The sequence below is a fragment of the Balaenoptera acutorostrata genome, chromosome 5 (assembly GCF_949987535.1).
Source record: "Balaenoptera acutorostrata chromosome 5, mBalAcu1.1, whole genome shotgun sequence".
In the NCBI taxonomy this organism is placed as follows: Eukaryota; Metazoa; Chordata; class Mammalia; order Artiodactyla; family Balaenopteridae; genus Balaenoptera; species Balaenoptera acutorostrata.
The window spans coordinates 8423890-8450900 of NC_080068.1; the positions used below are offsets into that span (position 1 = coordinate 8423890).

Here is a 27011-nt window from a genome sequence, read left to right on the forward strand (position 1 = left end):
TCACCCTCTTCCCATCTCCCAGGGTCACCGTCGCAATATAACTTGCCAGACGTCAAACAGCGATCCTTTATTTCTCTTGCAAGTACACGCGATATTTAACTGAGCTTCGCAAAGCGGATGTCCTCTAAATTTGGTTGACTAAATGATGGGTAGCGCAAAGAACACATTAAAATATCAAACTGTTGCCCCGGGAGTATTTATTGTTAGTAGTACTGTTAATGCTTCAGAGGGTTCGGTCCCAGCAGGCCAGGAGGCTTGCTTGCTCGTTTGTAACTTCGGTTTTTCATTACAGCCCCTTCACCCTCAGGCACTGCAGCTCAGTCCACGGCTTGGAAAGGCCAGCCAGCAGAAGGGAGGGGGACCGTGTCCAGTTTGGCTCACACCCCTGCACCTGCAGCTCTTTATCCTTGAGCAGACTGTAAACTCTGGGGTGCGGCATCCTCATCTAGTGCCTGCCCCACAGGCTATGGGAAGGATTGAAGGGGATCGATCTACATGCAGCATGTTTATCACAGAGCCTGGCTCTGGCGGACACTCTGTAAATGATCATCTGTCCCGTCGCTCATCACTTGATCATCGTTAAGACAAAGATCTAATTTAAAGAGTGATTTGTTCACCAACTACGACAACAGGGGACACTAGAAGATCTATCGCTAGGTAATTCCCAGATTTTTCATTTGTTTCCTAAAGTTGATTATATCTCTTACAGCAAACCAGAGATGTTATTTCCTGGCGTCCTCTCCTGAATTGATCAGCTCACCCCGACCCCCGTTTCCATCACCTGCATCTCCCTGACCCTATTCAGGGGACAGATGTTGTTGGCTCTCCTTCACTCCCAACAGGAAACAGCACTGCCGTCTTCTCAGAGCCACTGACCATCTTTCTACGTGTATTTAAAAGCACCACAGGGGTGAAAAAATCTTGCTGATAAAGATGCAGTCTAGTTCTTTATTTTTTTTAAAAAGTCATCTTTCTGAATAAAGTTTAGAGATTTCAGTGCTAACACTTTTCTTGAAAAAAGTCATGTTTTCTTGCAGATGTAAGGAAGAGAAGGCAAACTCTTTGCCAGGGACGAGTCTTCTTCCTCCTTGGGCCCCATTGTTTACAAACAATAATATACACACATGCCAGGAGGAGAAGATATTACACTAAAACAATAAATGGCCCCTAAAAACCTCAAAGTGCTTTGAAGACATTGCTGTTAGTTTCCCCGGTCGCCATTTAGCAATAAAAATCTCAGATTCACAGAATTCAAGTGAGATCTCAAGAGTCAGGTGGCAATTGCAAAGTAATGAGGTTCCAGTGGTTTATTTTCTGAAAATTATTTTGGTCATTTCCACAAAGGGTTGTTTTGAAAAATGAATACCAACAGTTCAAAAACTCTGTAAGCTATTCTGAAGAAGACTTTTCAAAGAAATTAGACACGTCTGAATTTCCTTTCAGGGTTATTTGAAATATTGACTGGAATGGATCAGAGAAAAAAATGTGGAGAAAATAAAGCAAGATATGCAAAAAAAAAAAAAAATTGTTAGAGCTGTGTCCTCCTAACACATAAGCAATAGATGTGACCTCGTAAAGAGATGGGGATTTGGAGGCTCTTCCACGTAAAATTGTTTGGGTGTACCAAAAGGTCTATTCCAATGAAAATTATTTTCTTCAACAATTCCTACCATGTTTCTCGTTCGTTTACGTTAATTCACCAACTCCTATGATAATGACTCTGGGAGGGGTAACACAGTAAGTCACTGATAGTGTGAATATTTTCAGTGAAAATTAATTCATCCAAAGAAAACTAAACAAACTAGATTTTTTTTTTTTTTTTTTAATGTCAGAGGGTGTGGAAAGAAGAATTCAGAGCATACCTGCTGGGACATCACAAAGGCGAGTCCTAAGCAAGCAAGTAGGAGGATGTGGACACAGGGCATATTGTAGAACGGGATGCCCACGCTGTAGTTAGGCAACTTTCTCTAAGCCTCAACTTTCTCCTTGTAAAACAGGAATAATTCTATGTTGCTTAGCACACAGAGTTACTGTGCAAATTGAATTCAATAATATTCTTGAAACATTCCAATGTTTCATTCAAATATAGAAAATGAAGGAATGGGTCCTAGGGGCAGAGGGTCACAAGGACAAAAGCCTGCATTACGATGGGAAAGATTGATGACATAAATAAATGAATGTGTAGGTAAATAATACAAGAGATGTCAGTTACTACATCCTGCTTGAAATTACTCTGGGAAAACAGTGTAGATATTTTATTCAAGGACATGAAATAAGGAGGAAAAAAAGACAAGTTGCTGCATTAAATGAAGATTTTCTAACATTCCTAAAGAACCCTGGAGACAGGAAAATCAGTCTCTTCCCTTGATCTCTCCTTAAAGAAAAGGCAACTGCTAAAAAGAATGTGGTGGATTTTCAAGCCCTGACATACACAGATGCCCATGAGATATGAAATGAAAAAAAAGCAAGCTGCTGAACTTTTTCATAGATTCCAATATTTATATATATGTTTGTAAATGCAGATAAAAAGGTCTAGAGAACACACTGAACTATTAACAGTTCTACCTTGAGGGAGAAAAGTGAGAAAGGAAATTACACTTGTATAACATTTGGAAAGTTTCCAGTTACGCACTCCACAAGTGGAGAATAGTATGATTCTCCAAAGAAGACATACAGACGGCCACGAAGCACATGAAAAGATGCTCAACATCACTAATTATTAGAGAAATGCAAATCAAAACTGCAATGAGGTATCACCTCACACCAGTCAGAATGGGCATCATCAGAAAATCTACAAACAACAAATGCTGGAGAGGGTGTGGAGAAAAGGCAACCCTCTTGCACTGTTGGTGGGAATGTAAATTGATACAGCCACTATGGAGAACAATATGGAGGTTCCTTAAAAAACTAAAAATAGAATTACCATATGACCCAGCAATCCCACTACTGGGCATATACCCAGAGAAAACCGTAATTCAAAAAGACACATGCACCCGAATGTTCATTGCAGCACTATTTACAATAGCCAGGTCATGGAAGCAACCTAAATGCCCATCGACAGACGAACGGATAAAGAAGTTGTGGTACATATATACAATGGACTATTACTCAGCCATAAAAAGGAACGAAATTGAGTCATTTGTTGAGACATGGATGGATCTAGAGACTGTCATACAGAGTGAAGTAAGTCAGAAAGAGAAAAACAAATATCGTATATTAACACATGTATGTGGAACCTAGAAAAATGGTACAGATGAACCGGGTTGCAGGGCAGAATTGAGACACAGATGTAGAGAACAAACGTATGGACACCAAGGGGGGAAAACTGCAGTGGGGTGGGGATGGTGGTGTGCTGAATTGGGCGATTGGGATTGACGTGTATACAGTGATGTGTATAAAATTGATGACTGATTAAAAAAAAATAGTGTGATAGATATCATGATTGACATATGCGCATTTTCTTACCATGGGGGATGGGGTCAGCTGAGTCTTGACTAAGTAGGAATCAGTCAGATGAAACAGCAGAGAAAAGTCGTTTATGGCAGACAGTGAGCCTGTGCAAAGGTGCAGGGGCCGGGGAGAGGGGAGGTCCCCAACATGCGCAGTAGTTCAGTAAAAGTGAATCCCAGGTAGATGCGGGAGAAGAGTGGGAGGGGATGGTGGAAGGCTGACTCATGCGCCTAGTGTAAGATGTTGAGGAATCTGAGCTTTATTCTGAGCCACTAGAAGCCATTGATGGATTGGGGGCATGGGAGTTATACGCTCTTGTTTGTGTTTCAGGGAGACGCCTCTGGCAGTGGTGTGGAGAGGGGCCAGGGTGGAAGAAAGGCAATTAGGAAGCACCTGCCATGAGAAAAGACAGAATTACTGAAGGCTTGAACTAAATAAAATAAATATAACTGAGAGCGGTCAATTAGACTACTGGCTTTTTGAAACTGAAGTTTAGGAGGGAGAGCTATTCAGGAGATATGGCTTTAAGAATCATCAGAGTGAACAGCATAAACCAGAATTTCCCAACTCCATTATTCGTGTTTGCCATCCCAATCCAAGAAAAACCCATATTATTATTTACTGAATAATTTTTTATTGACTCACATTAACCCTCATCTTGAAGCAGTGAAATCATAGGTTTGATGGACCACGTTTTTCTAGTACATGTTAATATAAGTACATAACAAAATTAAAATAGTATCCTTTTTGTATAGCATCTAAATCCTTCTCAAATACCACCAGTGAAAACCATACTATGCTTTAGGAAACACAGGATCAGTTGTTTCCAACTCTAAAAAATTATGAGTCTGTGATACGTAGTCAAAACCTTCCTTTGAAAATTGAGCCCCAGACAATTTATAAGTAATTAGCCCAAGACTTGGCTTAGATCAGATGTGGTCTCTGGACCTAGTTACTCAGAAATGCAAACTCTTAGGCCCTATTGAATCGGAAACTCTGGAGATGTAAGGCTTTATCTGTGTTTTAGAAAGTCTTCCATGTGAATCTGACGTCCTGACCCTGAAGTTTGGTAACCGCTGCTTTGAACCACCTGCAAGATTTCTCCAGCAGAGACACTGAGGCACTTAGGAGAATCCAAGTCAGTGCTCTTACATCTAACAACACTCTGTAACTCTTTGCATTACCAGTATTCATACTCTGCATTTCAGAACTCACGCTCCACTCATTGACGATCATTAAATAAACCGACTGAGGATTAAGCTACAGGGGTGGTTTCCAGATCTCTGTGTCCTGTGTATCAGCTTGGTGGCACTCTATACCACAGCTCCTACTGCCACCATTCTTTTCCACCTGCCTGTCACATACTATTGATATTATGCGCTTAAAGTTTTTCTTTAAATAAATTTTATTTTTTCACTTTAATACATTAACTTAGAAGAAAAAATTATATTACTACCATCACTGGAAAGTCAGTATCACGCCATAAATAAAAGCTAACTATAAAAATAAATACTATGTTATTAAATTATATCTTTGCTTCTTAAAAGTTCTGCTCTTGAGAGGTGCGTTCTCTGTCACCAAGTGTGGTTAGCCTGTCTTAGGGAGCTGTTTCATGTGTAACTGGAGGTAATCTGCATAGAAAAAGCATTGACATGGACATGACGTTCTCATCACAGGATTCAACTTTAGTTAACTGTATGAGCATGAACCCCCTAAAATCATCTCCCATTCCAGAAGTGGCTCATATCTCATACTTCGGGAAATGCTGTGTTAAACCATATCTATAGGACAAACACTGAGAATCCATAGATTTTGACCAGGAAAGGTCCAAAATACAACCCTCATATTCAAGAGGTAAACAGAAAAAGAAGGGCAAACAATGGAGACCAGACCACCACACCTGGACTGAGCTGAGAAGGAGACCCTCAGGAGGCAGAAGGAAGGCTGGACACAAGTATTACCCTGAAACCTAGGAGGACTAGACCCAGGAAAAGAAAACCCCAGCAAGAACAAGGACTAAACACAAGGATCTGCCTTCCAACCAACTGCAAGTCCTAAGCAATGACATAAACAACTTTATTTTATCAAAGTCCATGCCTTTATAAAAAGCACTACCAATGATACAGGAATTTGAAGAAATTCCTGAAAGAAATCAGGTGACATCAAATGCAAGGCAAAACAAAACCATTCCCCATGTGCACAGTGAAAGAGGCCTGACAGGTTTACCAAGGGTTAACAGGGATTATTTCTAAGTAGAAAGCATTATATATATACTCCACTTTGCTTACCTACATTATAATAAAAGTTATCTACATTATTTTCACTATAATAAAAGTTGTATCATAAAAAGGAATGTTTTGTGATATTGAACCAATTTTTTAATTGAACATGCATATTCATTATTTATTGTTGAGTATCAAATTACCCCAAAACATAGCGTGTTAAAGCAACCACAGTTCCTGTGTGCTGGAAATCTGGACATGGCGTAGCTGATTCTCTGGTCTCTCACGAGGCCGCCGTTAAGCTGTTGACCCAGGGTCTGCAGGCTCGGCCGGGGAAGGGTCTGCTTCCAGGGCCACCAGCAGTTGTCGGCAGCCTTCAGTTCCTTGTGGGCTGTTGGACTGAGGTCCTCAGTTCCTCGCTGCCCTCGTCTGGAGGCGGCCCTCAGTACCAGGCCTGGGGGCCTCTGCAATAGAGCCTCTCTCTAAATCGAAGTGCACAACCCGACAGGGCAATGGAGAGAGGCTGCTAGGGAGAGAAAGGGGCTGATATTTTATAACCTAATCATTGACGTGACATTCCCCTGACGTTGCCATGAAGAGCAGGACGCAGGGACCACTGGCAGCCATCACAGAGGGTGCTTTCCCCCAAGGAACCTTAACTCACCCAAATAATTACCTTTAGGCCTAGCTAGACGCTAAAACCTTATGCACGCTTTTCATTTTACATATGAGCAAAGTGAGACCCAGGGTGATTCTGTGATTCACTAGAGGCCAGCCTAGAGTGAGGATCAAGGTCTCCTGAGCCCCAGCTGGATATTTTCCATCCACACGGCAGTGGCTTCTCACCAGCAACATGAAGTCTCCGTGTTGCTTACATGGCGTTTAGTCAAATAGTGCCTGAATGACGGTTTAATGTTCTCGAGTGGCTGCCTTGCCTCCCCCGACAAAATCACATCTAAGCAAGACCCATGTTTCCTACATCCTTATTTCCCTTGTACAGGAAATTCTAGGAGCCTCCTACCTACAGAAGAGACTTAGAGAACAGTTTGCTGACTGATAAAACTCAAAAACTGCAAGGAAGCAGAAATGTTGGAGCAGGAAAGTGGTATAATTTGCTGTTGAGAGTCATGTAACATCCTCAAGCTGTCAGATAAAAATTTCCTTAAGTAATTTTTACGGGACAATGTGGGGATCAATGAATTAATAGGTGCAAAGGTCAGCACTGCCCGTCTAGGAGAGCTCACCGTGAGGAAGTGTGGAGACCAAAGCTCATCCCCCCTCTCGGCCTTGGCCCTGGGCTGGTTGGCATTTCCACTCTTTTCTCTCTGCATTTGCATGAGGAGAAAATCAGCTTACTTTACACGATTGTGAAAGACAAAACTGACAGAGAAACCTGTGGAATGTGCAGACCAGTGAAAATCGGTAGTAAACATTCAACGTTGGAGAGGAGAAAAAAATCACAGTTTTTCATTCCTGTTCCAAGGCCTAATCCACTTTCCTTTCCCCTCTAAAGAATAAAGTAGATACCCAAATAAACTGGAGGATAAAACCAGCACTTGTAACCTCTTCAGTGAAAACCAGCAGCTGCATATTTTGTCCAAGGACCTATGAGTTTCTCCACATTATAAACTTGCCTCTAAGAGGAAACAAGAAACTAGGTTTGAGGGTGACTTCTTTCATTATTGAGACATGCTGAACTAAAATGAAACATAACTTTTAGCTTTCTCAAAATTCGAAGGAAATATTCTAACTGGTGTAGTAGACTAGTCATACTAAGCACTGGTCTAGCAGACAATCCTGAAGCAATTGCTTGTTTCTGTCAAGACAGGTGGTTGTAAATGTGGGCAGGTGAGCTGAGGGCATAGCAGTTTGTAGGAGATAAGCAATTAATTCTAGCGAAGCTGTGGACAGAAGAGTCCAGAAACACGTCAGGATGTGCCCGAGATCTTCACAGCATTTCCACTTTTATAAAAGTTGCTTTATTTCTCATTTGTTCCCACAGTACTATCAAAGGAAGTCTGGGATTTTACTCCAAGATGTGAACTAGGTCTTATCTGCTCTATAAGATTTGAACAGATCAAGCTCTTGTTTCCCCCATTAGTTCGTTCACGATAAGCAAGTCTTCAGTTGGCAGCAGAGAACAGACAGGCCCTTCCTCACCTTGGATTGACATCAGGCTTTGAAACATCCCTGACAGTTTGAATTATTTATTTCAGGAAGGGTTTGAGCCACAGACTAGGAAAATATCACCAGTGCCAGGCCCTTCTCTTCCCCCAGAGGGTTGTCTCTTCCCATTCCAATAGAGTAAAGAAAATTCCCATTTCCCTCACCAGCACCCCTTTAGGTGCCCGAGGCTGGGCAGATGGAGGTGGAAAGGAGCATGTAAGCTCTTTGGGAATTCCTTCTCATGAAGAAAAGAAAAGTTGTATCAAGAGTCAAATACTCCTGCTTCAACAAACACAGACAACCAAGAAAAATTTAGCTCACAAAAATTCAAACTGATATCCTGGGAAGAAATAGCTCAAACTAACAGATGCTCCGTCATTTTAGTGATCTTTTAGAATATTGGAACAGCAGTTTATTATCCTACAAATAACAACAACAACAATGGTGGGATCATAGGTCTAGGTATTAAAACAAAATTATCTCTACTACATTATCCATAATGTGACAATTGTGAAGAACTCATCAAGATGAAATAAGAAATGTTTTCTAATGAACGTAGCTATCGTGTTGAAGGAGACTAATATGGGCCTTGAATTTTAGAACCGTTGAATTAAGCAGCAGGTAATGAAAAGTGATTATCCTAATTACACACAATGGTTTTCTCCTTCACCTCTGAGATGTCCTAGTGTGTAAGCATCAAACCTCCTGCTATGTGAATTCTACGCTACCCTCCAGAAAGAGCAAGAACTTGGCTGAATTTCCTGTGTAGTGTCAAATAATGCCTTTTCCCCTCCTAGCCTCCTCAATTTTGCACACCAAAGACAGACATAAATGAAGATAACATTCCCTAGTTATAATTCCATGGCGTCTTGAGAAGAAAGAGTGTGTAAAGGCACGTCATTCCTAAAGGAATCAAATGTGTGAGTTTGGGGTTTCTCACTCAGTATACAATCTCAAAGACCGGCATCAGGGTGTGTGCTGGTTGGTGGCTCTGGCATCCTGGGGAAAGAGCTCAGGGCTTGGCTGGGGCTGAAGGGACGCAGATGCTCTGGCTCTTCTGGACTGTGGTCCAGGAAGGATGGTGCAGATGGGCTGCCTTGCCTCCTATTTCATTTCCATCTGTGAAATCACTGAAACCCCTTCTGAGACCTCAACAGAATCAGCCTATCAGAAAAAAAATGCCTTTGGGTAAATCTCCAAAGCAAATAAGGAGTTATGGTCATTAAATAGAAATGTTATATATTTCATTCTGGAACCTGACATTTTTATGTGGTTAATACATGAAAATGGTCCTAGAAATATCTTCTCTTTTTTTTTTTTTTTTTGAGAAGATAACTAAAATTTTCTAGGTCTTGTATGTGTCAGACACTGCGCTAAGTGCTTTGACATTTGACATGTTATCTAATTTAATCCTCATAACGCTGTACAGTAGGTGTTTCTTTTTAATTTTACAAAGTGAAAAACACTGAGCCTCAGAGAATAGCAAAGGATAGAAAGTTGACGATTTCTTGAGTTAGGGTTTAAATAGGGCTTATTATCACCAACATCTATAAAAACAGCCATTCCAAATATAAATAAAGTTTTCACTTTCACAAGATCACAACCAGTGGAAAGTGTCCCTTCTAAGCAGCTGGCTGCCCAGTCCAGAACTGGTGACGGTTCTTACAACTTGCTTCTTGGATCTTTCTCTCTATTCACCGTGGTTAACAGCTCCATCCCTTGGATTAGACTGCATTTGAATCCTAACTGTACATTTGGGGTAGGGCTTCCCTGGTGGCGCAGTGGTTGAGAATCTGCCTGCTAATGCAGGAGACACGGGTTCGAGCCCTGGTCTGGGAAGATCCCACATGCCACGGAGCAGCTGGGCCCGTGAGCCACAGCTGCTGAGCCTGCGCGTCTGGAGCCTGTGCCCCGTGACGGGAGGGGCCGCGATAGAGAAAGGCCCGCGCACCGCGATGAAGAGCGGTCCCCGCACCGCGATGAAGAGTGGCCCCCACTTGCCGCAACTAGAGAAAGCCCTCGCACGAACCGAAGACCCAGCACAGCCAAAAATAAATAAATAAATAAATAAATAAATAAAATTAAAAATTAAAAAAAAAAAAAAAGCTAACTGTACATTTGGGGTAAATCCTAGCAATAGACTTGCTGGCTGTATTCCCTTGTGCAAATCACTCAACTTGGGAGTTTCTAATGGGCTATTTAAAGGGATGGAGGTGGGATGGTACAGTTTAGATACAGCCTGACATCTTTCTGCAAAATGACAAGTGAACACTATGTCAGCAGCTAATACTGATAGGACCCTCAGGACAGGGTGGGCAGCGTCACAATCCCTTAACCCTGGTGGCAGGCAGAGACTCCCGCAGCAGACGGTCAGTGTCTTCAGGGGATTGGTCTGGTTTCCAGCATTGGCCAAACTTCTATTTGAAGCCCCCTGATGCTGACCCTGAGCCATTCCTCTAGCTCCCGCCCAGAGGCCAGCGGGGGAGGTGACCCCAGTCTACAGTAACGTTATCCACCCACTGTCAAGTTCTTCACCCACTCTCCTCCCGCTGTGTGAACTGCTGGTTCCCCACCTGCACCAGCTCTGCCCTCGTGCAGATCAATGCCCTGTGCTAAAAGTCAAGAAAACGGAACACTCACTCTTTCCTGTCTTTTTACTCCTTTTATAATATTTCTTCTTCTTGGAGCAAAGAGATGTCTCTGATTGACTATAAGGGGAAGTACATTGAGAGAAAGACCTCAACAAATAATATCTCAAGATATAATCTCAGTTCAGGTGTATATAGAATAGGCTGAATTTAGACTTATTTCTAACATTATTTATACAGGCAAGGAAAACAGAAGTGCCAAATTCACTCAGTAACGATTGCCACTCCCTTGCCGGCCCCTTCCTTTTCTCTCTCCTGTGATTTTGCACTTAGTGCCCTCCAGGGGTGCTACTCTGAAATGAGGGCTCTTACGGCAGTAAAAATTCTGGCAATTGAATGGTATCCGTTCTCAGGACCGGCCTTACTATCATGCCCCTCCCATTACCCCACACACCACCGCCACCACTGCCCCTGGGTCATTTTTAACTTTTGGCGAATGTTTTTCCATCTCTCACACCTGTATCAAATGAATATGGGAAATCTGTTTCACAAACCAAATGCGAGTAAGATCTAAATTCCAATGCAAGAAATTACCTCAAATAATGAAAATACAAGCATTCACATATGTAATGAAGTGCTGGACGTATGTCATAATGCAGAAAGTGTTATTCTGTTATAGCTTTAGGGAATCGCTCTACTGCTTAACAAGCACCTTCCCATACGCTATTTGGTTAAATGTAATAGCTCAATATCTCATTCAAAAGAAGTAATCCAGGGGTTTCCCTGGTGGCGCAGTGGTTGAGAGTCTGCCTGCCAATGCAGGGGACACGGGTTCGAGCCCTGGTCTGGGAGGATCCCACATGCCGCGGAGCAACTAGGCCCGTGAGCCACAACTACTGAGCCTGCGCGTCTGGAGCCTGTGCTCCGCAACAAGAGAGGCCGCAACAGTGAGAGGCCCACGCACCGCGATGAAGAGCGGCCCCCGCTTGCCACAACTGGAGAAAGCCCTCAGACAGAAACGAAGACCCAACACAGCCAAAAATAAATAAATAAATAAATAAATAAATAAATAAATAAATAAATAAAGAAGTATTCCAATGAAAGGAATATTAGAGGTTTGTATGTGTTAAGGAAAGCTGGCCTTCTCTCTTATGCTGAATACTCACAAGAGCAAGCCCACCCTGGCCTTTCACCTAGTAAATGAGACACGTGCCCAGTTTGGAGAAGGTGGACGACAGGAGGCTTATCAAACGAGATGGCCAATCCTTTAAATGCAAGTATGTCTCTGGGCACTTTTTACCTGGTCTGAATGTTCCCATTATTTCTGTGATGCCACCAAATAGGCACCTTAATTTTTTTCAACAATTTTTTCTTTAAAATTTTCATCACTGGAGCTGTTAAAATCAGTCTGTCCCTGCTGCTGACAGCCTGTGGCACTACCTTCCCCTTTGCACTCGCCAGCAACGGCAGGAATGTCCATGGTGCTTGTGAAGGCCCAGTGATGGTCAAGTGAAGGTCAGTGGTCATTTAGGCAGCTAAACCCCTTCAGGAGGCTTCCGTAAAGCAAGACTTGTGAAGACTTCTTTGGTGTCTTAAAAATCAGAATTATTTAAGTAAATTATACCAAGGCAAAAAAAACCTATGAGTCTTTTTGCCACCAGAATATGGTGTCAACATGGCATTAAGGTTCAGGTCACGTTAATGATTCATGAAACAACAGTTTACATGTTTTACATGAATTATCAAGTGGGTGATACCCTATGACTTGCTAGAGTATAAAACATCTCTATCATTTTCCCTTTGTCATGTATGCACCATCTTCAGGATCAAAGAAGAAAATGGCATCATCAATGAGACAGAGTACAGATATCTTACCAGCCCTGGAAGTCCAGTTACACTAGGGGGATGAGTGAAGTTCAGCAGGTAGGACCATGGACAGCTCTTTGCTAACAAAATGGTGATAGGAATGGTGACTTTGATGATGATAATATAAAGTAGGATGACAACAAAGGACAGCATTTCTGGTCTTTGTCACTGAACCATGTCCATCATTTCCTTTAAAGCTCAGCTCAGATGATATCCCTAAATCAGCCAACTTAGATTAGTTTTAACTGTTCATTGCTTTGGCATTCACATATTCTATATCTATTCCACCATTTGCATCAGCTATTTCACGTCGTGATTTTTCCAAAATCATTGCAGTTCTGCATATGTTGGTTTCCTATCTCCTAGCAAACAGAAACTGTGACCAATATGTTTTAATCCTGGCAGTTAAACCTGATTCAGGGCTCTATATATCATAGGTACTGCTTTTAGTAATTAAAGTCAAGTTTGCAAATATATGCACATTGGGTGTCTATTTGATGTGAATAACAACAGGCTGTGGAAAATGCAAGGATGAAGAAGACATAGTCTAACCTGGCACTCATGAAATTTAACAGAGTAACTAAGAGGCTTGTGAACAATTACCAGTCCTGCCAGGTGGGATGCATGAATGCTCACGCAAGAGGCCTGCTAAAGTGATTACAGAAGATACCTCCTCTACACTTAAAGGACCAGGGAAAACTTCTCAGTGAATGAGGTTAAGTGTCTCTAGAGAATAAACATGAGAGGATTTTATTCCAAACAGAGCCTGACCAAGTGCATGGGAGCCAAGAGTGAGAATTATGCTCAAAAACATTGAGAAGTATAATGTGACTACATACTATGGGAGTGAGGAAAAATGTGAGAAAACGTGAAGTTTTAGTTGAAATCATCATGAAATATGTTGGAAATCATACTAAATAGTTGTGTTTGATTCTGTAGGCCTCTATTGCTCAAAACTGTTATCCAAGGAATCCCAAGATATTTTCTGTTACTAAACAGATGTGTGGTCAGAAATTTGGGGGAAATATGTACACTATGCTCCCTTCTTGAATATTCTTTATGTACAACTAAAATTTCTGAGAAGTCTGATGGCAAAGATATATTTTTGAGTATTTTTAACTCTCAGTTTCTCAAGCTCTAGAATTCCTCTAATTATTTTTTTCCATGACATTTATTAACACCTTGTGGATCTAATTTTCAGGAGAATAAGGTCTGCAGAATGCTACTAGGCAAAGAGGACCACTTATTTACCTGGATGGAAGTGAGTGTTGGGCTCTGATCAATGTTTAATAAATACTCATAGATTGCTCATTTTACAAAAGGAATTTCAAGCAATATACAATTATTAGTGAGATCCCTAAAACCAACCCACCAACAGATCAATCCTGCAAGGGGTGGTGGCGTAGGGTAAGTTAGTATGATTCTTTTCTTTTAATCATGATAAAATATATGTAACATGAAGTTTGCCATCGTAATCATTTTAAGTGCACAGTTTAGTGGCATTAAGTGCATTACATTGTCGTACGACCATCACCACTACACAGCTCCAGAACTTTTCCATCATTCCAATCTGAAACTGTGCACCCATTAAACAATAATCTCCATTCCCCCCTTATCCACCCCAGCCCCTGGCAACCATTATTCTACTTTCATCTTTATGAATTTGACTATTCTAGGAATCTTATGTAAGTGGAATCACACAGTATTTCTCCTTTCACATCTGACTGATTTCACTTCATGTAATGTTTCAGGATGACACATTTTGAAAAGAGGTGGCCTGAAGTCCAGGAAGAAACAAAATAAAGCAAAGAACCACACACTACAACAAGCCCTAGTAAGAATTATTAGCAGAAAATCAAGCTATACAAATCAAAATGTAAAGCACTGGAGGATATAAAGGCATTAACTTCCCTCAGGAGGGCAATCCTCTAATAGAAAGGGCAGAAATAGAAAGAGCTTCAGGTGCACCCTTGCCTGTTACGTAGTTAGTTCCTTGGGAGACTGGGTCGCACCCTGTCATTTTCTGGAGATGAGGTGACATCATCCAGGCCTTCAGAAGGCTCTGCTCATGTTTAAATATCCAGAGTACATCAAAAATCCCAGAAGCTGTTGAAGGTACTGAACAGGGTCTGCCATCAGAGAGACAGACTGAAGATCAAGCTTCCATTTGTCCTGCATAGTTGCTTTCAAGTCCTGAACAGCAGAACAGAGCCTGATGAGCCTTGGGTATCAAAGGAAAACACAACTGTTTGGCTCTGCTGGGAAATTCTCATAGGAAAGGAAACAGAAGAATTAAGTGTGTGGTAAGGAAGAAAAGCTGAGGAAAAGGGAAAGTATTAAGGCTGATCTCTTTATCTTCCCGTCTCCTGAAATCACGTTGTCTCAAGCCCAAATCACTGCACACCGAGACAATGGTGAGACTGGTCCAAACCCCTCACTCCCACGCCTGGCTCTCCCCACTAAACCTCCCTCCCAGGCTACCAAACACTCTGAACATCCGAAGCATCGTTGTGATAGCTTTTCTTCTTTGCTGCAAAGTCTCTAATCCTCAAGTGGTCCCCGTGGTCTAACAGTTAAATTCAGCATGCATGGCCCCCAACAGCTCAACCCTATCTGAGGCCAGGTCAGACGCCAGGAAATCAGCCATGCCTTCTCTCCTTACGGAAAGCCACCCTCTGTGTGTGTGTCATAAGCCGCTGTTTGATGCGGGCACTTCTATTGCAGCCTTTGGGGAGAGAGCAGAGACCAAGAGAAGGCACTGGAGTCTGCATGCTGAGGTTCACACCCCACTTCCGCCCTGTGTGGCCCAGGGCTGGTTGTTGAATGCCTCAGTGTCCTCACCAGAAACACAGGAACACAAGAGTGCCATGAGGTCGAGCAGGGCAGGCCCTCAGCGCAGCACGGGACACCGTGAGCAGTGTCACGCTTGTGCTGACCCTCACTCGGCAGAAAAGGCTCCACATGGATCCCTCAGCAACATCTTCTGCGGGAAAGAATCAACGGAAATTAAATAGTGCTATGGCCAAATGAAAGATTCTTGTGTTCAACACAGGCTATCCCATGAAAACGGAAAATTCCCCAACTACTTAGGGATGTCTATCATGTTTATGAACTGTGAGAGGAATATAAAATTCTAATCTGCTCACTTTTTACTTCTAGTAATAAAATTGAGCCAAACAGAAGAAGAAAGAAAGCGATTGGTGGGAAAGAAAAGTCAACCATCTAGGGATGTCTCTTTTGTTTATTTGCATTCTTATGCAAACTCCACACAGCCTCTCCGCAAATCGTTGCATCACACAACTATGAACAACACTCCTCCGAAGATCAATCACTGTGCTTCCTCGCCATAGATGGAGCCTGGGTTTTCCCTGGGGACACAATGTCCCTCTTAAACTCTTCCAGTGAAAGTGGACAGATCTCTGAGCCACTGAACAATAGAAAGGGATTCACACATATTTTAGCACCCACCTCTGGCTTCCGTGATGGCTGTTGTTTTGTTTAGGCTTATTAAGGTCTTTTTATGAATTTATGTCAACCTCTTCTGTCACTGTTGCTCTGTCCCTTGACCTCCAGAACCCTCTGTCACTTGCCTGGATTTTCTTGTGTGCATCTCCCACCCAGTCCTTGTATTTTACTCTTGGGCCTTCATTAATATATTTGGAACTACCTTTTGGACTGGAAATAGAGAAAAGTGACGTGCAAAAATAAAAGAAGAGTAAAACAGATACACAAAGGGGACTTCCTGGGTCTCCACAGCACTCCAGTTCAATATCGCCCTCCAAAGGCCACACAGAATCCCCACTCTTAGAGTCAAGAGACCCTAGTATCCTCCTTTAACTCAAGTTCGTTCAAATTGAGTTCCTATTCTAACAGAACAACACTTTTCAGGGATTATGTATTTGCCTAAACTGAACATGGCTTTACTTATGGCATGAAATCAATGTCTTACAAGGTCTTTGTCTCATTTTTCACTTTAGCAAAATGAGAGGTTGTATTTAACTGCTTCCTGGAGCTATCAGAAGGAACAAGCAATCAGTCAGGATGCTGTGTCTTGGAGGAGAATTGGGGCAACTTCCCCCCGCTGTGTGGCCCAGGGTTCTTTCAGGAGCACTAATGACTCTCTAAGTGGAACATTTCTCACCAGCTCTTTAACTCAGGGCGGGGAAATCCCACTAGCTTTGGATTCAGGTTTGACTCTCTTTCCTAACTCAAGATTCCTAGAGGGTTCAGGGATTATCTGAGCAACTCAAGCTAAAGACTTGGGTGACTGAACCTAGATTGGGATGTTGAGTGTCAGAGACCCGAGTAATTGCACACCTATAGGCTCATCAAACTTGGCAATTAGGGTCCCAGCTAGAGTAGATATCTTATTTTAAGTGCTTTCTCCAATTACTTTCTACTCCCTCCTATCTTTGATGCATCTGTTTTCTTTCTAATTTTAAGAATTTAGCCTTAATTCTCTAACACATATGTATTTATTTTTTTAACTATTGAAATAAATACTTTACAGGTGGCCTAAACCTTGAACCCCTTCATGTTTTCTTAAATAGTAAGATTTTGTAATGGTTCCCCCTTAATAATATAACTGCAGTGTAAGACAACTAGTCATCTTTGCATGGCCTCTCTCCAAATTTGATCCAATGATAATCCAACTCCTGATAAAAATTCAAAGTAACATCAAAAAAAAAAAAGATAAAGAAATTCCGTTTGATTTTATAAACAACTGACCAGATTAAAGCCTCTATGTTCCCTCTCTCTGATTTGTCTTCTGAGGAGGATTTGGCTATCTTGGTGAAACAAGCACTAACTTAGATTTCATCTGATTTAAGAGTCTCCATTGGGCTCCCAAATGACAAAGACATATGATCTTTAGATATTCATTCTAAAAGAAAAAAAAAAACAATATAAAAGAGTTCTGATTGAGTCTGAGGTGAAATCATGCTGCCGCTGACTGATAGAGGGTGTATTCCATCCGTACCCTCCCCTCCCCCTTCTCTCATTGACTTATGGCTCCTAAAATCCTGTTCCCTCCTGTTTTGCTCCTGTATGGTGTCCCCCTGTGAGCAGCCATCTTTGCTAAAGCTGAAATATCATGACAATGGATCACAATTAGACACTCCATTTGGGGCTGGATGCCTGGGATCTGTCATTATGTGCAAATTTGCTTCTCACTGAATATGGGGGAGACAAATAAGGAAGACGAAATTGCACATTGTTTTATATTCTGCTAAGTAAACGAGCTCAAAATGTGCCTGCCAGGCGCTCAGTAAATATTTGTCAAGTGAAGGATTGAATGGTGTTCGGATCTTGGAGGCCCTACCAACCAGGTTAAACTTTGGACTCCATCCTAATAGCAACCAGAAGTCATTAACAGGTTTCAAGTTCGGAAGTTACATGATCAGATTTCAGGTTAAAGGATGATGGTGGTGGGAGAGTGAGGAAGGGCAAGTGAAGAAAGTCGGGGAGTGTGGCACGCGTCCGGCTGGAGACAGCACAGATTAGTGGGGATGGAGAAATGAGCACTAGTTGTCAGAGTTTTAAGAAGAAGAATTAACAGCGTGGTTACGGACCACGTGTGGATGGCAAGGTAGAGGGGTCCAGAGCAACTGCCGATTTGGAGCCTGAGCCACTGAGGAGATGGGGCTGCTGTGGACCCGATGCAGTAATAGCGCAAGAGAGGGTTTGCCAGGGAAGACTGTGGTTTGCTTTTACATGTATGGCAAACTTATGAGGACTGTAAACACCTCAGTAGGGAAGTCTAGTAGGTGATGGATGACTCTGGTCAGGAACTTAGGACACACATCTCCCCCAGAAATTAAGGCACAGCTAAGTGACTGCAAACCAGTGGCCAAATTTCTGCCCACAGACTTACTTAGCACATTAAAAAAATTTTGTGTGTTAGTTGAAACCTTAAAAATGAGAAGACTGCACCTAAAAATCCAGATTTTCAACTTTTTGAAGAAAAGTTGAAAATCAAGAAAAGTTGAAAATCTAGTAAGGCTGAATCCACATGCCTTCGAGCTAGCAAAGGGTGAGGGCTGGGAAGTGGCTTCCCCTTAGGTGGGAATGTTCAGTCCAGATCACCGTAACCCTTATTCCAGGCTGGAATTCTGGGCTTATCCCACGCCCGGAGTTCCAGGCACTGCTGTCAGGCTGTTTGCGTGCTTGTTCTTCCTAGGACAGAGCTGAGAGAAGAGTGAAGTCTTTCTTACACAACAGTCTCTATTGAAAGTTGGAAAATGAAAGCTACTAAAAGGAGTATTTCACAGAAACAAAACAAATTCTTACGCTTGTTCCACATCATCATTGGGTTATCTGTCTAGCGCCTAAAGGCATTTGACGTTGTGACCTCTGACTTGGTTTCTAAAGATAATTTGAGCTACTGTCATGATATTCAGCTTGGAGGTTCATGGCCCAGAAACTCTGCAGCAGATGGTTCTCTCATAAAGCTACAGTGGTCTAGGGGTCAAATTCTGTTCTTCATTCATCTTGATCTTTGTTGCCTAAGCAAGCTGCTTTCATATCCTTGTTAATTGGTGGTAAGTAATTTATTTATAATAGAATTGTGTGTATTGATACTCTTTTCTGATGATATCAATGATGAATGCAGATTAGACTCTTTAGCGAGGAAGCACTAGTCAGGAGCTAAAATTAAGTCATGCTTATTTTAGCAGTTATGGGGCTTGTTAACTTTCAAGAAATATGGTATAGGCTTGTTTACAGAATTCTGAAACCTCCTTAGGTTGAGCAATAAAGCATATTGCATGTATAGTTTCATGGATTAAAAAAAAATCAACAACAACAGCAACAAAAACAAAAACAAGAACTTATTCTGCTTCAGTGCAGGTCCTAATTCTGCCACAAACTTGTTAGTCTTCGGACAAGTTAATTAACTTTTCTAATTTTTCTATGAAGTAGGGTTAAAAATAGCTGAATAATCTACTCAGAACAGTGGGAACTACTACGTAAAATGTTTTATAAAGCCATAAATAACATTTTACAGATTTTAGTTGTGGTTATGTTTTCTGGTGATACTATAAAATAGCATATGTTAAATCTGCCTCCTGTTCAGTCCAAACTTTCATCAGCTTTCTTCTGGTTTATTAAAACTCCATTGGTAGTTGAACTTATTAGTAAAACTGGAGACTTTTCGCTGGCGTTTGATATATATATGAAAGAAAAGTGTTTTCATACTGAATTGTCTTCAGAGCCGTCACTTTTCGGCTTCCCTTTGGTATTCCTTAATGCTGACTTTACATCTAGTAATTTGATACATTCTTCTGAAAAGCCTGCCTCTCAGAGGATGGGAGTTTGTGCAATTTACTAAAAGATTAAAAACAACCACCAGCATTGCTGGTGTCAAGGCGGTGAGAGCAGAGCAAAGGCGCCCTCTTGCGAGGATGTCCTGCCAGTGCACCTCACGGATGGATGTAATTTGTGGCTCTAGGAGAGGGATATTCTCAGCACTAATTTGAGGTAGATGATTCTGCTGCTCTTTGTTTTATTTGCTTAAGAAACCTTCATACGTGGGAGTCATTGACCGTGATCCTCTTAGCTTAGCCAACAATGCAACCAGAGGCTGACTTTTTACTGTAGTATTTCCGGAGTTTTCTTTGTATTCTCCACTGTATCTGAAATTTGTCCTTAGAAAACAGAGGTTTTTGAAATTATATTTTGTTGTTTTAAAAAAAATTATTAAATGAAAGATTATTTAAATTCTATAATGCTTTACAGTTTTCAAGGTTCACAAACATGATTTCATACAATCCCATAATAATCCTTTTTTTAAAATCCCCTACCCCTATCTTGCCCTCCCTGCTTCCCTGTCCCCACTGGTAACCGCTAGCTTGTTCTGTATATCTGTGAGTCTGCTTCTTTTTTGTTTTGCTTACCACTTTGCTGTATTTTTTAGGTTCCACATATAAATGATATCATACAGTGTTTGTCTTTCTCTGTCTGACTTATTTCACTAAGCATAATACTCTCTAGGTCCATCCACATTGTTGCAAATGACAAACTTTTATTCTTTTTTATGGCTGAGTAGTATCCCATTGTATATACAACACATCTTCTTTATCTATTCATCTGTTGATGGACACTTAGGTTACTTCCATATCTTGGCAATTGTAAATAACACTGCTATGAACAATTGGGGTGCATGTATCTTTTTGAATTAGCCTCTTTGGTTTTGGATATATATCCAGGAGTAGAATTGCTGGGTCACATGGCAGTCCTATTTTTAGTTTTTGAGAAATCTCCATACTGTTTTACACAGTGGCTGCACCTATTTACATTCCCACTAACAGTGTAGGAGGGTTAATTATATTTTGATTTGAGTTTCGCTTAAGTTTTATGAATACATTTATATGAATCACCATTTGCTACTTTGAAAAGAAGACAGGAATTAATAGTTACATACCCACTAAATGCAAGGCAATGAGCTTTGTATAAGTTTCTTTGTATTATTTAATTGTTATACCAGTCAGATATTAACTTTCCCATTTTACTTAGGAGGAAAATGAGGGCCAGAAAGATTATTACTTGACATTATGCAAATAGTAAATAATAAAACTGGAATTCGATAGATCTTTGAGTCCTATTAATTTTTAAGCATTATAAAGTAAATATATAAATATATATATGTATGTATATATACTATCTCTCTCCTCAAAAAATTTCATCATTTAAGAGGAGTGATATAGTCAGTAAACCAAGAATCCCAGCACATCATGTTGACTGGTGTGTGTAAGATACCTTGGAAGCACTTGACCTAAACTGAGGAAAGCAGGGACAGCTTCTTGGTGGAGGTGACACCTGAGCTCATATATGAAGGATGAGTAGCTCACTAGGTGAAGAAGGAAGAAAGTAGGATGTTCCTTTCTTAGGCTAAAGCCCAGATTCTATTCTGTGATAATTAAGATTAGGTTCAGCTACATCTAACCAAAAGATTAGTCTTTTTAAGAAGATAAAAGTTTGTTTCTCTCTCGTGTAAGAGAAACTAGGGCTGAATAGATTGTGGCTGTTATGGCGGATTTGTGGTGTCAACAGGGACAAGGTTCCTGTCTTTCTGTCCCACTATCCAAGCTCATGACTTTCAGGTCCAATATGGCTCCTGGAGGGTCTGGAGCTCCGGCCACTATGTCCCCTGAACAGTTTTAAGAAGGAAAAGGAAAGAGGCATGAAAAAAAGAAAAAAAAAAACCACCCCCAACGGAGTATGCACCCTTTCAGATATCTTCTTTTAAGTGCCATAAGACCATGACGTATGGTCATACCTAGCCACAGGGGCAGCTGGAAAAGTCTTCTATTCTGTACTGCAATGTATACAATTAAAATGCAGGGTCTGTTATCAGGGAGGAAGGGGAGAATAAATGAATGGGCCACTTCGACCAGACTTCAGATCCCAGACACCCACACTCTAGTGTTGCCCAGGTAAAATTTCTTAGGGAGTTAATAAGGGAGAATCAATGGATTTGCATTAAGGAAATAAAAGTCAAAGGGGCAGGAATATTTTTCAATGAAATTCTTAGAACATGTGTATGTCTGTGTATATTCCAACTAATAAGACCAGCATTGAGTACATGGAAAATGATATTTGCCTAAAAATGAATGCCTCTTAAACATAAACATTCATTAGTAATATGAGCACCTTCATTATCCAATATGAGTAAATATTCAACCCAGGAAATTATTAGAAATCCGTTAATGTGAAAACATTGGTGATTGCCTCACAAAATAGAAACATGTTCTGTTGATATAGATGTTTTGGTTAAAAAAAAAAAATCACTTTCATGTACACTTTTTTTTTTTCATTTTCAAAGATTTTTCAGGATATGATACCTAATCACAAATTTTAACCATTTTTCAATATTAAATACATGCTTGAACGTCTAAAGGAAAAGTCCAGACCCACTAGGAATTTGTCTAGGAAAATATATTTATACTTTTAGGATGGAAACCCAACTGCTAAATCATCCCTGATGTTGAGTTATGCCTAAAGCGCCGAATCTGAAACCACAGACATGTTAAACGTGTAAACATGTAAGTCACTCATGAGGGTAGCACTGCCTGTGAGACGTTTAGAAACTGCTTTTCAAAGTCTGAGTCTCCGTGTGCAAAGGTGAGGCCCTGCGGCCGCAGGCTGGTTCTCTCCAGTGGGAGGCGGTAGTACACCTCAGCTCAGCCCTCCCTCTTCAATCAAAACATGTTAGGTGGCCTACGAATCAAGCTACTGGGACAGTTTTCTTTTTTTTTTTATTAGAGACAGACACTTTTAATAAAGCAAAAATGGATAAAGCATCTGTATTTCCTATTGCTGCATAAAAATTACCTGAACGTTAGCAGCTTTAAAAAAACCCTGGCTGAAATCCTGTCACTTACTGCAACAGGTATGCATGATGACAAGTGAAGTAAGCCAGTCACAAAGTGACAAATACTGTACGATTCCACCCACAGAGGAATCTAGTCAAGTGCATGGGAGCAGAAAGCAGAATGATGGTTATCAGGGACTGGAGAGAGGGAGACAGGGTTGTTTCATGGGTGTAGATTTGCAAGATGCAAAAGTTCTGGAAATCTGTTTCACGACAATGTGAACGTACTTTATTGAAGTGTTCACTTAAAAATGGTGAACATGATAAATTTTATATTATGTGTTTTTTACCACAATATTTTTAAAAAGGAGACAACTTTTTAAGAAAAGACCTTATGTAAATGTGGCAAAAATGATCTGGCTGATGAGTAACATAGTCTTCTGAATCTCCCTGTATGCTTGAATTAATTTTTATATCAAAAATTTTTGAAGAATGAACAAAAAATAGAGGAAAAAAACCACCACCAATGTATTAGCTCTCATAACAAGTCAGAGTTTGGCATGGCAGGATTGGATTCTTTACTCAGGGTATCACAAGGCTGAAATCAAGGTATCAGCTAGACGACTGAGTTCTCATACGGAGGTTCTGGGCAAAACCAACTTCTAAATTCATTTTCGCTTTTGGCAGAATTCAATCGCAACTTTGAGTTGTAAGACAGCGGCCCCCATTTCCTTGCTGGCTCTCAGCGGGCTCCAGGCTCATTCTGTGCCACGTGCTTCCCTTCCCTCCATCTTCAAACCAGCAATGGTGTATCAAATCCTTCTTACACTTGAAGTTTCTAACTTCCTTTCTGTGACCAGCTGGAGAAAACTGCTTTTAAAGGACTTCTGTGACTAGGTCAGACCAAGACACACAATCTCCCTGGTTTAAGGCCAACAGAGCCCTATACGATAATCTAATCACGGGAGGAAAGTCCATCACAGTGGGCAGCCTTGGAATTCTGCCTATCGTAGCAACCATTCTGACCTTGGCTGGGGAGAGAGTAGCAGGCAGGGAATGGCGAAAGCCTCTTAGGATTATCATTCTAAAATGAATAACAAATTGTTTAAGGCTTACTTTCCTAGATAATCCTCTACTGCAATGTCTAATTCCCACGTTAGGCAACTATCTTTACCTTTCCTGACTCCTCTGAATTAAATGAAGCTCAAAATACCCTAGAAGAACTGAAAGAAATTGGCTTGAGATTTGTTGTCACTTGGGGTTTTGTCTAATAAAGCAGGAGATTGAGCTGTTTATTACTTATTTCCAAACAGTGCCTCAAAGAGCAGTTAAATATCTAATTATCGGATAAATGTCATTCCTGAGTCTTCACACGACACCACTTAATAAGCCTGAAAGTAGGTGAAAGAAATACTTTTATTTTACGTTCCTTAAGAACCACCAGGGCTCTGACATTACGCTTCCACACAATGAAACCACTCCCTATATAAATCTCAATTTCTGTTCCTTTGTTACTTTTATTCACGGTTAGTATTTCCAAACATACACATCTAGAAAGTACTGAACTTGATAAATGCATAATGGGCCCCTTTTCTAAAAAGCTATCCATTACATTTCAAAAGACAAAGATTAACTTTAAATATAATGGTAAAATGGCAATAAAATACTGGTTCAGTTAAAAAGAAGAAATTTGAGTGAAAATGGCAGTGAACAGACCATCTCTAAGTTAAGGTATTTTGTATTTGATTGTAATTTCTATTGCTCTGGCATATTAGATATTGTCTCTTTGTTGTATCTTTAATGCAAAACAGCCTCAATATTATAATAATTTGGTCAGTTTTCCCAAGGATTGAAATGTGTTGCATTTTTCAATAGCACCATTTTTTTCTGTTAAAAGGTGTGCTTGGGCTTCCCTGGTGGCGCAGTGGTTGAGAATCTGCCTGCCAATGCAGGGGACACGGGTTCGAGCCCTGGTCTGGGAAGATCCCACATGCCGCGGAGCAACTCGGCCCGTGAGCTACAATTACTGAGCCTGCGCGTCTGGAGCCTGTGCTCCGCCACAAGAGAGGCCGCGATAGTGAGAGGCCCGCGCACCGCGATGAAGAGTGGCCCCCGCTTGCCACAACTAGAGAAAGCCCTCGCACAGAAACGAAGACCCAACACAGCCATAAATACATAATTAAATAAATAAATTAATTAATTAATTAATTAATTTTTTAAAAAAGGTGTGCTTATTTTTACTCTTTACATTGGTTACAATACATAGATTATTTTAATAATTTTTAAACAAAAAATCTTTTAAAATATGTTGTTTAAATTAGCACAAACTTTTAAAAATAGAAATACATCTAGAAAGGAAACATATGGAGACATTTTCAATCTTATTGGTGATAAATAAAATTCAAAAACACTTAAGAAAGTGGTACCACCTTTTGTATAAACAATTTTATTGATATATAATTCCCATACCATACAATTCATCATTTAAAGCATACAATTCAATGGCTTTTGTTATATTCACAAAGTTGTACAACCATCTCCACAGTCAATTTTTGAATATTTTCATCCCCCCAAAAAGAAGCACCATATTTCCCCGCAAACCACCCTGCCTTAGGAAACCACTGATCTACTTTCTAGCTCTATAGATGTGCTCGTTATGGACATTTTATATAAATGGACATACAATATGTGGGTTTCTGTGACTCGCCCTTTTAATTTAGCAATATTTTCAAGTTCATCCATGTGTTAGCAAGTATCAGTAGTGCAGGTGGTATCATTTTTATCTAATAAATGAGTTTTTAAACCTTACCAAGATGGTGTTGGTGAAATGGCCCCCTGTTTATCACTTGTATCTTAGTTTTACAAAGGAATTTGATAATATGCAGCAAGAGTCTGAAGGAATCCCTTCTTAACCAAACTTTAATGAGGCCCCTTTGAGCTATCTTTTTTTTTTTCATGGAAAGATTCTTATTTTTTTGTATGAGTTTATTTAAATGTATTTATCTTAAGTATGATTGACCTACCACACTATGTTAGCTCCAGAGGCACAACACCGTGATGTGATCTTTCTATACATCACAAAATGATCACCATGATAAGTCTAGTTACCACCTGTCACCATACAAGGTTATTACAGTATTTTTTATTGTATTTCTCACACTCTACATTTCATCCCCATGAACTCATTTATGTTGTAACAGGAGGTTTGTACCTCTTAATGTCCCTCACCTGTTTCACTCCCCCACCCCCAACTCTGGCAACTACCTGTTTGTCCTCTGTTTTATTATGTTTGTTCATTTGTTTTGTGTTTTAATTTACATGTATAAGTGAACTCATATATTTTATCCTTCTCTGTCTGACTTATTTCACCGAGCATAAGTACCCTTTAGGTCCAACCACGTTGCTCCAAATGGCAAGATTTCATTCTTTACATGACTAAGTAATATTCCATTGTGTGTGTGTGTGTGTGTGTGTGTGTGTGTGTGTGTGTGTGTATACACCACATTTTCTTTATCCATTCATCTATCAGTGGACACTTAGGTTGCTTCCATATCTCAGCTATTGTAAGTAATGCTGTAATGAACATAGGGGTGTATGTATCTTTTTGAATTAGCGTTTTTGCCTCTTCATAAAAATACCCAGAAGTGGAATTGATAAGACTGTATAACAGTTTTATTTTTAACTTTTTAAGGAACTTCCACACTGTTTTCCTTAGTGGCTGCACCAATTTACATTTGTGCCAACAGTGTGTGAGGGCTCCCCTTTCTCCACACCCTCACCAACACTTGTCTTTTTGATAATATCCATTCTGACTGGTGTGAGGTGGTATCTCATTGTGGCTTTGATTTGTATTTCCCTGATGATTAGTAATGCTCAACATCTTTTCATATGTCCGTTGGCCATCTATATGTCTTCTTTGGAAAAATGTCTGTTCAGGTCCTCTGCCCATGTTTTAATAGGGTTACTTGTTTTTTTGATGTTGTGTTGTATGAGTTCTTTATATATTTTGGATATTAGCTTCTTAATGGATATATCAGTGCAAATATATTCTCCCATTCAGTAGGCTGCCTTTTCATTTTGTTGATAGTTTCCTTCACTAAGCAAAAGATTTTTAGATCCCATTTTTGCTTTTTTTCCCCTTGCCTGAGGAGACAGATCCAGAATAATACTTCTAAGAATATAAAAGCGTGTACTGTCTATGTTTTCTTCTAGAAGTTTACATTTCAAGTATTTAATCCATTGTGAGTTTATTTTTGTATATGGTATGAGAAAGTATTCCATTTTGATTCTTTTGCATATAGCTGTCCAATTTTCCCAGCACCATTTATTGAAAAGACTGTCTTTTCCCCATGGTATATCCTTGCCTTCTTTGTTGTAGATTATTGACCATAGGTGCATGGGTTTATTTCT

General features: G+C 40.5%; 1 protein-coding gene across 25 annotated transcripts in view; it reads right to left on the bottom strand.

The window, feature by feature from the left end:
* The window catches only part of LOC103008269 (uncharacterized), a 252917-nt gene that overhangs the window by 53771 nt on the left and 172135 nt on the right, over positions 1-27011 (bottom strand). For 5 of the 25 annotated variants that reach the window (XM_057546282.1, XM_057546283.1, XM_057546281.1 and 2 more), the window contains exon 1: positions 14905-15222. The exons of 16 other annotated variants lie outside the window; for them this stretch is intronic. In XM_057546282.1, the coding sequence (XP_057402265.1) occupies positions 14905-14939 (35 nt within the window). In that variant the 5' untranslated portion in view covers positions 14940-15222. 4 more of the 25 variants (XR_009008296.1, XR_009008289.1, XR_009008291.1 and 1 more) reach the window with 3 other exon arrangements.